The 12,260-nt window shown below is 35.8% G+C and overlaps 1 protein-coding gene across 1 annotated transcript in view; it reads right to left on the reverse strand.

Moving 5' to 3' along the window:
• The window catches only part of GALNTL6 (polypeptide N-acetylgalactosaminyltransferase like 6), a 408,048-nt gene that overhangs the window by 259,431 nt on the left and 136,357 nt on the right, over positions 1–12,260 (reverse strand). Inside the window, exon 2 of the mRNA XM_054383096.1 lies at positions 598–706. Within this exon, the coding sequence (XP_054239071.1) occupies positions 598–706 (109 nt within the window). The remainder of the gene's footprint in view (positions 1–597; positions 707–12,260) is intronic.

Below are 12,260 nucleotides of genomic sequence, written 5' to 3' on the forward strand. Positions count from 1 at the left end.
TGCACATAAGGCGTAAGCACATGAAGGTATATTAAAATTACTCAGTGTAATAAAGCGTCCTTCAGTATATCTGTAAATAGAATTTGCTTAAATTTTCAAATAATTTTAGACTGTGAGAAAGATGTGAAAAGGATTTGAGATCATTAATGGAAAAAGGGTCAAAGTTTTTCTTACGAAACCTTGAATGTTCTTGGCAGTTACAGGTACTGGACTCAGATTTTATCTACTGATTTAAGAACAACTTGGCTTCAGCTGTAACATATGTCCCTTTTGAAGCCAACACTTTTGCTTATATTTGGTGACAGCATAACGACTGACTTCAGCATGAAAAAAATAGGTCTAAGTATTATTTTCACCAATTTCCTTGTACATTCATTATATAGTTATTGGCATGAAACATACTATTTTTACTTGGCTATTTTCAGAGATAATGTATTTTGTGCTTGGTCCGACCTCTCAGTTCGTGACATTCTGTTTTTGTGACATGATGCCATCAAAAAAAAAGGCTGTTAAGAATGCTTTATAACTGACTTTAAAAATAACCATATGGAGAAAGAACAAATAAATCACTTAAATTTGCTCTGAACTTATGTATACCTGAACGCATAGCATCTTTCTGAATGCTTTCATAATCATGCCAGTCTTTCCTTTTCAAGCCATCAGTCCAGGTAAAAAGCTGTCCGTCTCCCAGCCCCAAAGGAAGCGTCTGTGAAAACAGTAAACAAGCAAACAAATATATACATACATATATGGTTTGCATTATTACAGAAGAACATGTATAATATGGCACAAGCAAATAAAACATTCATTTCATCCAATGCAAACACTGAAACTTTTCTGGGGTAAGTGAAGCTATTTTTCTAAACAGTGGGAGAAACCCACGAATTTAGTTCATGGCAAACAGTTAACTGAACTATGTCAAACAACTCACGCTTACCACTTCTCTTTCCAACAGTGCCCTGCTATGAATGGTTGGTAAGAAGCTCACACAAATCAGATGGACCACTAAACCAAAAAACATTCCAAAAATCTTTCAACAATGCTTAACCTTCAACTTACGAAACCTCTTGATTTTTATCTTCAACTATCACTTGCTCAAAATTGGAGTTACAGTTACTCAGCACCTTTCAATGGTCCCCTTTAATGTGGGGGTTTGTTTTGGGGTTTTTTTTGTGTTTTTTTTTTTTAACAGCTAACAGTGAGTTATTGCTATGCATGTAAGGATATCATCACTACATCAGAGGCACAGAGAAAAAGACCCTCAAAGTACTTTCAAATCCTATAGATCTTTTTTTACAGTAAGAGATAGGGGGTGAGGGGGTGGGAAAATAATGCATCCCACCCAAAAAAAAAACAACTCAGAAAAACCAAACCAAACCAAACCATAAAATATGCATTTGGTAAGTTCACTCTCTCCAAATTCTGAGGTAAAGCTAAGAACCACTTTTTGCTTCTGAACAAGTTTATCTTTCTAAGGCTTTTCTTTCTTCTCATTCTTTCTACCAGATGTTGACATTTATAAGAACTAAACTAGAAAAGTGCCATTAGAAGTACACAAAATTTAGATACCCAGGAAGTAGTACAAAGCTTCAGATGATTTCAAATAAAGTTATCTGTTTTCTACAACACTAGTTCTGTTAATTCTAGGTTTGAACTGGTAAATTGTTCAGAATGAAGGGTAAATGTATAATGCAGTTAAAAGAGCTGTTATCAAAGGGTATATCAAAACACACTTGAAAAGCAGTTCCAGAGGAGCAACATTTGTTCAGCCTTCTACTAGAAAATACAGAAAGCTCTACCAAAATCTTACACATTTCTAAGAGTGACACTCTTCATGCATGAAGTATGTAAAGCCAATGAATGTTGGATTCGTTCTTGCACTCTTGACTCATTCTTGTAAAATCAAGTACAACTTTACACTATTGGCAGCACAAATCTGGGTGATGCTTCGTGAGCCCAAGTGAAGTTGTTCTAGCATTTTCACCTGTTTTGTTTTTAGGACAATGTTTGCCAAGCTACATGATGTGGATCTGGTAGCTAAGTCATCCTTGAAATCAGGGTTCAGAGTTGTAAGCAAAACTGAGGAATGCCAAGCATGCCTGTTTACTTCCAAGCAACGGATGCTAGATATCCTAGCCGAACAAGATCTGCCTCGGGTCACCTGGTATCACCTGGTATTTCTGAGAATGCTGGATATTCAGGGTGAAGTGTTGACAGTGCAATGCTCTCCAGTAAGTCCCTAAATTACTGAGAAGAATATATGACATTTTGCTAGCATGACCCACTTCTTTTAGTTTTAATATTAATGGTAACATGTTAGCTATCACCAGGATGCATCCCTGCACATGTTCATTCCACCATCATTTTGCAGATGTATTCCAAGAAAACAATCTGTTGCCATGCTTTTAATGTAAGCTAGAGGTTCACATCTGAAAGAACTGAAGAAACCCTAATAAAACTATTTCATGTTATTAAAACATCTAACCTTTCACATCATTGAAATGATCTCATTCATTTCAATGATTCTTTAGTTCAAATAACGCTTGGTTCTTACGGTCAGAAGCATAAGATAGAATCCTGCTTGCAATAGCAGTAACCTTCATTCTCGAGCCCAAATTTCTAAAATCATCATTGGCTCTTTAAAAAGCCAGGCTCAGTCAAATTGGCTTCAATTAGACTTCTATTCCTTGTCAATGTGTGTGTCACAGATGGTGTGAATCACTTGATCCCCAAAATTTGATACTATCAAAACTAACGAAAACAGGATAAACTTTACTTTGGTGAGCCTGTATTCCTGGGCTAGCTTCTTTCCTTAAAAACAGTGGTTTAAATGGCAAGCCTGCAGCACACTGAAAGAAAGCCAAGTAGCAGAGTTTACAGCTGGCTTCCCGTTGTCTGTTTGCAGTTTGATGTAAGTATTCTTAAAAAATATTAATTGCTTGTAGGTATTTTATCTGATAACATTTAAAAGTCTAATGTACCAGAGGGCCGTCTTGCAAGCATAACGTAGTTAACTAAAATTAATCTAGTAAAACAATAAACATAAATCCAAATACCATACTAGCTGAAGTCTTGCTGTAGCTCATATTCTAGAAGGGTTACATTGCCCTAAAAGGAAAGAAGAAACAAACCAAAACATAGGGTTGATGTGATCATTAACTCCTTGTTTAATTCATTGAGGGGTTTGTTTGGATTGCTAGTTTGGTCTTGGGGGTGGGTTGTTTTGGGGATTTTTGGTTGGTTGGTTGGTTGGTTTAGGTTTGTTGTTTTTTTTTTTTTTTTAAATAAATGCCTTGTATCTTTCCCAGCAAAATACATACTGCTAAAATAAATCAATACCATAGTGCTATTTCAGCTCTAACATCCTTTCAGTTTAGAGGGGAATTAAAACAATGCCTTTGCAAGTGGCTTCCTAAGAGTGGTAATCAGACAGCATAATCTCAATGGGGAAAGAACACTGCGGTCCTCAGAGGGACTGGACTTAATGAAACTCAGACCATGTAAACACTAGTTTTACTTCTGAAGTGAGCATGAAACAGAGCTTAGAAAGGAATGTACAGTGTTACAGCCAAACTCTCAGGAAAGTACAAGTGTTTCGCAGTGAAAATTCCTTATCGCTGAAGAAATCAGAACTGCCTTCAGTTCCTCCATATCTCCTTTGTCAGCAACTGAAGCGTTTTTAATTTTTTCTTTTTTTTTTTCCATGTTGCTGTATTGCTTAACAAGATATGAAAGCACTTGAGAAAACCAGTTCCTCCATTTCACTTCTGCCTTAGGGCATTTTTCAAGACCTTAAAACAGTTTCTGGAATGTTTTAAAACTGTTAAAAGGCTCCATTGTAAAATTGTCTATTCTCACATGCCTCCTTTTTCCAGATGATAATGAGTGGAACAGCCCCCATTTCTACAGCATCTCTAGCTGGAAAGTAAACAAAAGAAGAGGAAAAAAAAAAGAAAAGAAAAGAAAAAAATATTTAAGTCTTATTCTAGCCCTGTCTTCTCCCTACGTATTCTTTACTTGTCTTTATCAGTTCTTTTTCTTTTTGGATACATTGATAATTTACACTACTTTCCATGCAACTAAAACAAACTGTGGTCTTGTTATACACAGGCTATGACTATCTGGTTGTAATGGTTAGATAATGAAACCCAAGATAGTGTTGCTATTTGTAAATACATCAAAGAAAACCCAGAAAGTCTCAGAAAAACAAGTTCCAAGTAGGTGAACTATGAAGTCACTTCAGAAGATGGAATGTGCAAGGGATCGTGATTCTGAATATTGACTGAACGCATACTTAACCATAAGGTGATGAGCTAAACTGAAATAACATTAACCAAGAAACCAACAAAAGCAATTCTTCATTTTAGGCTTAATCCATGAGTACCCAGATCACGAATGATTAAATTCATGATATAAAATACCTTGACTTCAACACAAAATTTGGTTTAGATGTTTAAAAAATAACCAAATTAATTTGGGTTCCATCCTATCAAGAATTATTAATTTGTGGCTAAACAAATTACTAAGACATAGATAACGAGAGACCAAGTCTTCTGGAGGTTACAGGAAAAGACAAAATTGTCTCGAGTTGCCCTAAGGAAAGTTTAGATTGGATATCACAAGAAACTTCTTGGCTGAAAGGGTTATCAAACACTGGAATGGCCTCCCCAGGAAGGTGGTTGAATCCCCATCCTTGGAAGTCTTTAAAAGCATACATGTGCTAGGGGACATGGCTTAGCACCAGGCTTCGCAGAGTTAGGTAACGGTCAAACTTCATGATCTTAAAAGACTTTTCCAATCAAAACAGTTCTATGAATATATGCAGCAGAACTTCCTTCCAGTGAAAACCTAACACAGAACCGATGCTGATAGCATGTATTCTTTACTGATACATCAATACAGGGTGAGTAGGCAAAACATACTCAGGGTTTTCCCCTCCAAAACATTTCTCTAAGCCACCCAGAAATAGTGCAGTTTGCCTCTACAGCCCTTAGACTTTTGAACTCAAACACTATTTTTATAATTGAAGCACTGTATCAGCAAATATCACTCTGCATACAAAGAGCAGGATTTTGACTGGCTGTCAAAAAAATCCTGCAACAATTTATCATCCAACCATTTGTTACACGTCATACGTACCTGTGAGTTGAACATTTTTAAGTGTTTGGGTCCAAAAGGGATTACCCACCTACAGCAACATTACATACAGCATCTGCCTTACTATTTCATTTTCACATTAACCTCAAACCTTATGGGATGCAAGACTGATATAGTACTGCACAGACTCAGAAGACTTCTCCCCTAGAGAAGACTCAACATCTGGTTCAATTACAGAGAATATGATAAGCTCAGGAAACAGCACAATTATCAAAAACTCACTCACAGACTATTAGATCCCTCAGAGAGGAGAAAAATGTCTCTGCTGTGACATTTGAAGGCTTGAATTCAGAAACAAGTGCTTTCACTGAATAACTCATTTATTTTTAATTTCACTCTGTGGAGGCAGACAATTAGAGGAGACTCAGGCAAAGGAAGATGATATATCAATGGAAATGCACCTTTCTAAAAAAATGAAGAGATAATTACAGATTCACTTTGAGTCTGGGGATTTGCTCACTAGCTCTAGGGTTATTTTACTAAACACCAATATACAATAAAACACTGCTTCAATGAAACATCATACAGTGATCAGCATAACCAGCTCTGATTGTTTAGTGAATTTTAGGAAATAATCTTACCTAGAATATAAACACTTGCTCCTGCTCAGACAAAGATGCATATGGGAGAGAAAGGTGCTAAGGAAGTACTGAGATTAGACATCTTCATGGATGTTTCAAGAGAAACATAGTAACAACCACTATTTGACTCCCCTTTGATCTTGAAATAAAAGGTTCTGTATAGTGTTTGTAAACAGTCTTGTGTAGAACAGAAAATTCACTATTTTTTCCCCCATCCTCGGAACACAAAAAACTCTCAGGAATCGAGGCTCTGACCAATCGTTCCTATCAAACAAGACAGTAATAATAATTGAAAAACCCTAGAACATCACTAGCAATTAAATTTTTTCCTTTTTCATAATTGAAAAGTGGTGTCACTGGATACACCTCTACATGTCTAGTGAAATTCAGCTGCAAAATCACAAAATGTCTATTTCCCAGATTTCTGTTCTGGTTTTATCACAAGCATAGGAAGATAAAACATTCTCATGAATGTCTGCTTCCTGAAGAGTTGGAACGGTCACGAAAACAACTAATTTTAAAAGACATCCTCTTTTATGCTAAATTTTATCACAAGACTGTCAGAATAGAATACTAACACCCAAATCTGAAGTCACGTGCTCTCCCACACATAAGCAAAATCCATGCTGGGGTAGTGACTAGCTAAGGACATTAGAGATGAAAACCAAAACATTATTTCCCCTGGATACAAAGCAGTCTGATGTAGAAAAACATAATAAATCCAAAGCACACAATCTCATCTCTGTGCCATCATGCTTAAGCTCTGAATATCACCTGTGTAGGTCCACCTTTCCTATAGATTAAAAACTAACAAGTTCTTAGCATTTGAACTGCCAAACACAACTGAGATTGGCAGAGTGAACAGGTACAATGCAGTCCTTGAACACCTGTGAAGTTGCCATTGGGCATGGCACAGCCTGTAAAATACCAGACAACGGTTTTGAACCCCAAGGCTACATGCTTCTCAGAGTCCTTCTCTGGGATGCTGTCCCTCTAGGAAGGGAGTAATGGCTGCAGCAGCAGGTTTTGAGGAATGGGCTGCAGCTGTCCTGCCCATTGGGACACCTACCTCTCAATGGCATTCACAGACATTTCCAGTCAGTCCTGCTGGCCATCTACTACCTGCCCAAACTGCTCTCTATCACAAGAGGCCCTTCAGCAACATGCAAGAGATGCCTTGGAAGAAGTGGAGAGATGAGAGAGCCAGAGGGACACCGGGCAGACCTCATTCTACAGCATCACCCTCTCAAATACTTCAAAGAATTGACTGTTCTAGATCTGGAAGTCCTCATTAGGTTGGAAGACACTGAGGATGAAGCAGAGATTGTTCAGTAAAACACAAAAAACTACTGTTTGCTATCAAGAGAAGGTAGTAAAAGGTTTAAAGCTCAGAATCTTTCAAAAATAATTAAAAAATATGACATTAAGATATAATTACCACCTTTAAACTTTCTTTTTAAAGTACTTTTAAAACATTTTTTAAAATATGAAGCTTGTTTTCTAAACCCTTGGCTTGAAGCAATATAATAGAAACTTGAGGACATGATGAATTTCTTCATGTGCTCAGACTTCCTGTGCCATTTATTTGTTATGCCACAGCAAATAAGTGTTCATTGTACTGACATTTACATTAGTAGAAATAATTAGCCCAGCATATCAAAAAAAGGGCAGCACTTGATTTAGTCTACGACATCTGAATGACTCAAGGTTATTTCATTTTCAAAACACACATTTCAGCCTTTCTTAGCATTTAGTTTCTAGAATATCACAGACAGCATAGTAGCATCATGCCATCAATTCCAAATTAAAGCTGTTAATACTGTAATTTAGAAAATGCCAAGCTCCCCAAGCATTTCATTACTGAGACTGTTATAGACAGGTATAAAAACTATTATTGCTGCACTACAATTATATCATTAAAAAAAAGGCAGAAAAGAAAAAACCTAAATTAAAATATGAGTTTTAAAAACATTACAATTTCCTGTTGATCTGGTATATGAGTGCTTGAGCATTGGGTTAGTGAGAACTCTGTAAGGCCACATTTGCATGCTGGAGAGTTGTGATTTATCACGTCAAATTACAGAAAACTACAGATGTTTACCAATGAACATTGCTATAAGACTAACAGCCATCATTCATGGATTAAGAGTTTGTAGTATGCACTACCATTCAGGATGCAGAATTTTAAACACATACAATTCACAGGTTATCAAGAAAAGGGTTCATGAACTCCTACTACGTTGACTATGTCAGGTGACAACATAAGGCAAGTTCTGAGCTCTGCAACTCTGATATATATGGAAACTATCCTCCAAAAGATGATTTCTCATTTCTTTTAACATCTAACATTTCTGTAACATGTATATTATCATTGCAGTCACACGACCAGGGCAGTTTAAGTTAATTTGTCATATGAACAATGACTTACATGCTGGCATCTCTTTGTTCTCCAAAGGAGAAGCAATCAAAAAGTTGACATTTGGGTTTCCTGATAAGAATGACTCAGGTAATGCAAGCAAAAAGTCCCTAAAAGAGTAAGCAGGGAGGGGCAGATTAGAATAGTGGCTCTTCTGGGCACTTCGCAGCATGTCTAAACAGATTTTTCCATATTTCAGTCAATGTCTATTGCCTTCTGCCCTTTCCCTAGACACCACTGAGAAAGGTCTGGCTCCATCCTCTTTACTCCCTGCAGCCAGCTGCTTATACTCACTGATATGATGGGTATAAATACCTTTTCTTCTTAAAGCTAAAGAGACCCAGACTCCAGTACCCTCTGGGAATGAGGGTATTACTAGTTCCACAGACAGAGGATAAAATGAATTGAATGCCAGGACGGTTTGGACTCTGTATCTGTTGAGCCTGAACACCACGAATTGCCAAAGGCAACCTACAAAATCTGCAAGTGAACCTTGGCTTCCTAAATGACAATTTCAACCGACTATAAGACAGGAGGTAGAGTCTAGACTGAAGAGCTAATACAAAAAGACTCCTCAGAGTAAGCAACTCCTGCTTACCTTAGACCTTAGACCACCTGCTGGTCTAAGCTGCTGACAGATTTGCTCAATAGCTAAAACACCTAAACAAATCTTTACTTAATGTTTTATTTTTATTTGTCTCAGTTCCAACTTGATGAAAAGAAACGTAACTCAAGTAACATAAATGCCTATTACAGATCAAAACAAACTAAGCCACATATAAAGTGTGCTGCCTCTCCAGCTCTACTTCAACTTGAGTGCTTTGCCAGTAACAAAGCAGAAGTTTGTAGAAGTGCCTGCATCCATACTTGACTACTCATTTTTGGCAAGTTTTAAAATTATACTCTATGTTGTACTTATGCTGCACATTTTTAATGACTGCCTATTTCAGAAATTATTTTTTATATCAAAACACATGAAAAGTGTTTGAAGAAACTCAGCAAGATTTTTGCCAGCACAGCTATTGCTTGGTTGTTGAATCAACAAAAAGTCTCTATAAGACTCTTCCAATGAACAATATAAAAAATAACTGTGGGTAATTCTTGAAAGAATTTATTATATCATAGGTTCCTTGGGGGTTTTAGCCATGTGTCATACAGTCATAGGAAATTTTAAGTATGTTCTTTTATATAAACAGACTTTCTTTTCTCCATAAAATGACATTCAAAAACCTTACTGAAACTAAAACCCAACCCTGTGTCCATGGTAATGAATCATCTTGTTAGAGTTTTGCTGATTTTTAAAAGTTAATTAAAAAAAGCACAACGAAACAAAACAGAAGAAACAAAGAGAAGAAATCTATTTATGGTTTGGAAACTGATTAACTTTTTTACTACCTGCAGTTTGCAATATTGCAAGGATGAATAATAAAGAGATTATATTGCTTATTGTTTGTATACATATATACACACATATATATGTTTCAGATATACTGATTTTTCCTCAACTGTAAAATAATGTACTTAGATTTTCACTGCTAAGAATCATAATGTTTCACATTGGCTGCTGCATCAACCCAAGATCAAAACTGCTTTTGAAGGATTCAAGTGTCAGGTGTTCTAAACAGGAAATAATTTATCACCTTGATAATCACCTTCAGTGGTGATTAACAATAATTCTTTATTATGCTAATTTACTTCTAAAGTAATTTGAATTTTTTTTAATAAAAGCACATCATCTCTTAGATAATTTTTGCAAAGTACTAAAAACATAAACAGTACAGAATGACCTCTACAGTTAGGTTATCACTAATGAGAAAATTTCAACTTATTTGTTGTTGCATGAGACAAAAACAATTTTAGATGCATTTAATATATTTTTTTTCTCCTTTGGTGCACCTTTTGCTGATAAAAAAAATGGATTGTCTTCATCAATGTAACATTCCTCAAATCTGATAACAGCTGATAGGTCACAGCTAGTAACAGTTTCTGCAGCAAATTTGACACCACTGATGCAACAAACAGAAACTAACTTCAGGCAAACTTGATACTTAGCACATTTTAATGCTAAATAAAAAATGTGCTGCAAAAATTCAGTTTCTGCAGCAATGAGATAACATATTCCATATTTTTGACTGCAATGTAAGGTAAAGCTTAATTCGGCCTCTCAGAGGTATTTGTAAAAGCCAATATACTTCTATGAGCACATTTTTTAATTGTTACAATAGAAAAGTAATAGATTTTTTTAATGAGGACTTTAACAAGCTTTAAATTCTAATTGCTACAGATAAATTACCATAGCATGAAACAGCCTCTGCATAAAGGTGAAACAAAGAAACTTTGTATTTTATGCAATTATCTGAACATTTTTTGCAAACAGCAGACGGAAAACACCAATTTGTTTAAACAGTATTTTAGAAGTTGTTTGCTGATCCACAACACTACAGAATCTGTATTCCAAAGGCACTGATTTGCAGAATACCCAAGCTTTTGGACACTTCACTGTCTGGTTGAGTAGCACATAGTACAAATGTGTTTACAAATACTCCAGACTTTCTATATTAAACATTAAACTTCTCTGAAAACAACAAAGAAACCCCAAACCCAACAACCTGCAGAAAGAAATGCTGTTCTTACTGGCTTTCTACAAAAACATCCTTCAGCTCAAGAACTGGTATTAAAACACACCAACTGAATGTGTAATTAGCACCCTATTTGGGAATCCGGTGTTCACATTACACTGGATTAAAACAAGACATTAGTTATACCTAAAGAAATGAACCTGCATTGGAAAAGAACTATTATCTTGCAATTTAGAGAATACCTCCAGTCAAACCAGTTTGCCCAGATGCAAGTACCAACTCTTATCAGCAGGCTTATGATGCTGCAGCATATGTGTTCATCACTCAAATAATTCTCTCCTTATGTAGGCATTGGATAGTAATTTCCATTCTGTAAGAGATTTTCAAATAATCTCTACAGACTGGTGCAAAAAGAAAGCTGATTAAACATAACTGAAAGCTTTACATTCTTCTCTAGCCTTCTTAAGACAACAGGAAGCTGATAAAGGAGACCTCTTACAAAGTTTTCCAAGCATGGCGATTTCTGTGTTTTGTGTGCATTCAATGCATGTTTACTGAGGCCAAAGGAAGTCTTGCTAGTGATTCAGCATGATGAAGTTTGGAACTAAAGAAACTTAAATTTTTGATGATTCTACATGTGACAAACGATGAGAGAAGTCATGTACTTTAAGAAAACCTGCCAAGTTACTAAGCTATGAGCCTCAAACTCTGTTTCACTTCTTTATGTAAAGTCAGATTACATTATAAACCTTTTTCCTGCTATTAATAAGTTGGTTTAGTTTTTTGAGGGTTTTGGTTGTTTGTTGTTTTCTTCCTCCCCTTCTCGATTTCATCCTAATAATAATTTTTTATCTTTTTTTTCCTCTTGTTTTTAAGTCAAGCTATTCCCACACAAATACCTTATAGCTAATTTGCTAAAAATAAATCGAGGGAGATTTGACAAAATAATGTTTAATGTGCTCCTTTCATGTGAGAGAGAGGTTTTCACTTAATTCCTGCCAACTGAAAAATAACACAAGTATATAATTAATACCTTACCCTACTAAAAGATAATAGACTTTGCTCTCCTTTAACTGAATCCAGTTAATTGCAAGAACAGTTTAATTAATACCAAAGCAGTTTTGCAGAATCTTAATTCTAAGATATGGCAGTTCCTCTTGCTGCCCTGTCATACCCAGTTTTGTTGAAACTCCAAAAATAAATTCACCACTACATAAAGTTTTAAGCCATGTTTTGTTGTGTAAAATTTAATAACCAGTCACAGACTCATTAAAAAAAAAAAAAAAAAATCTCTATCTGGAGAAAGACTCCGCCTCAAAACAGGACTGGGTATGCCTAAATCACTACCTCAAATATGCCCTTGCAGACCTCCAATAGCAGACTGAAAATCTCTCAAGGCACTCTACTTAAGTACTTCATTATTCTTTCAATTAGAAAACTTCCCCTTTCATCTAACCTGCACTTGCCATAATTTAAGCCTTTTGTATCTTTTCTCTTTTCACTAAGGATGGTAACAATGTATTTCAT

The sequence above is a fragment of the Indicator indicator genome, chromosome 8, assembly GCF_027791375.1.
Source record: "Indicator indicator isolate 239-I01 chromosome 8, UM_Iind_1.1, whole genome shotgun sequence".
Taxonomy (NCBI): Eukaryota; Metazoa; Chordata; class Aves; order Piciformes; family Indicatoridae; genus Indicator; species Indicator indicator.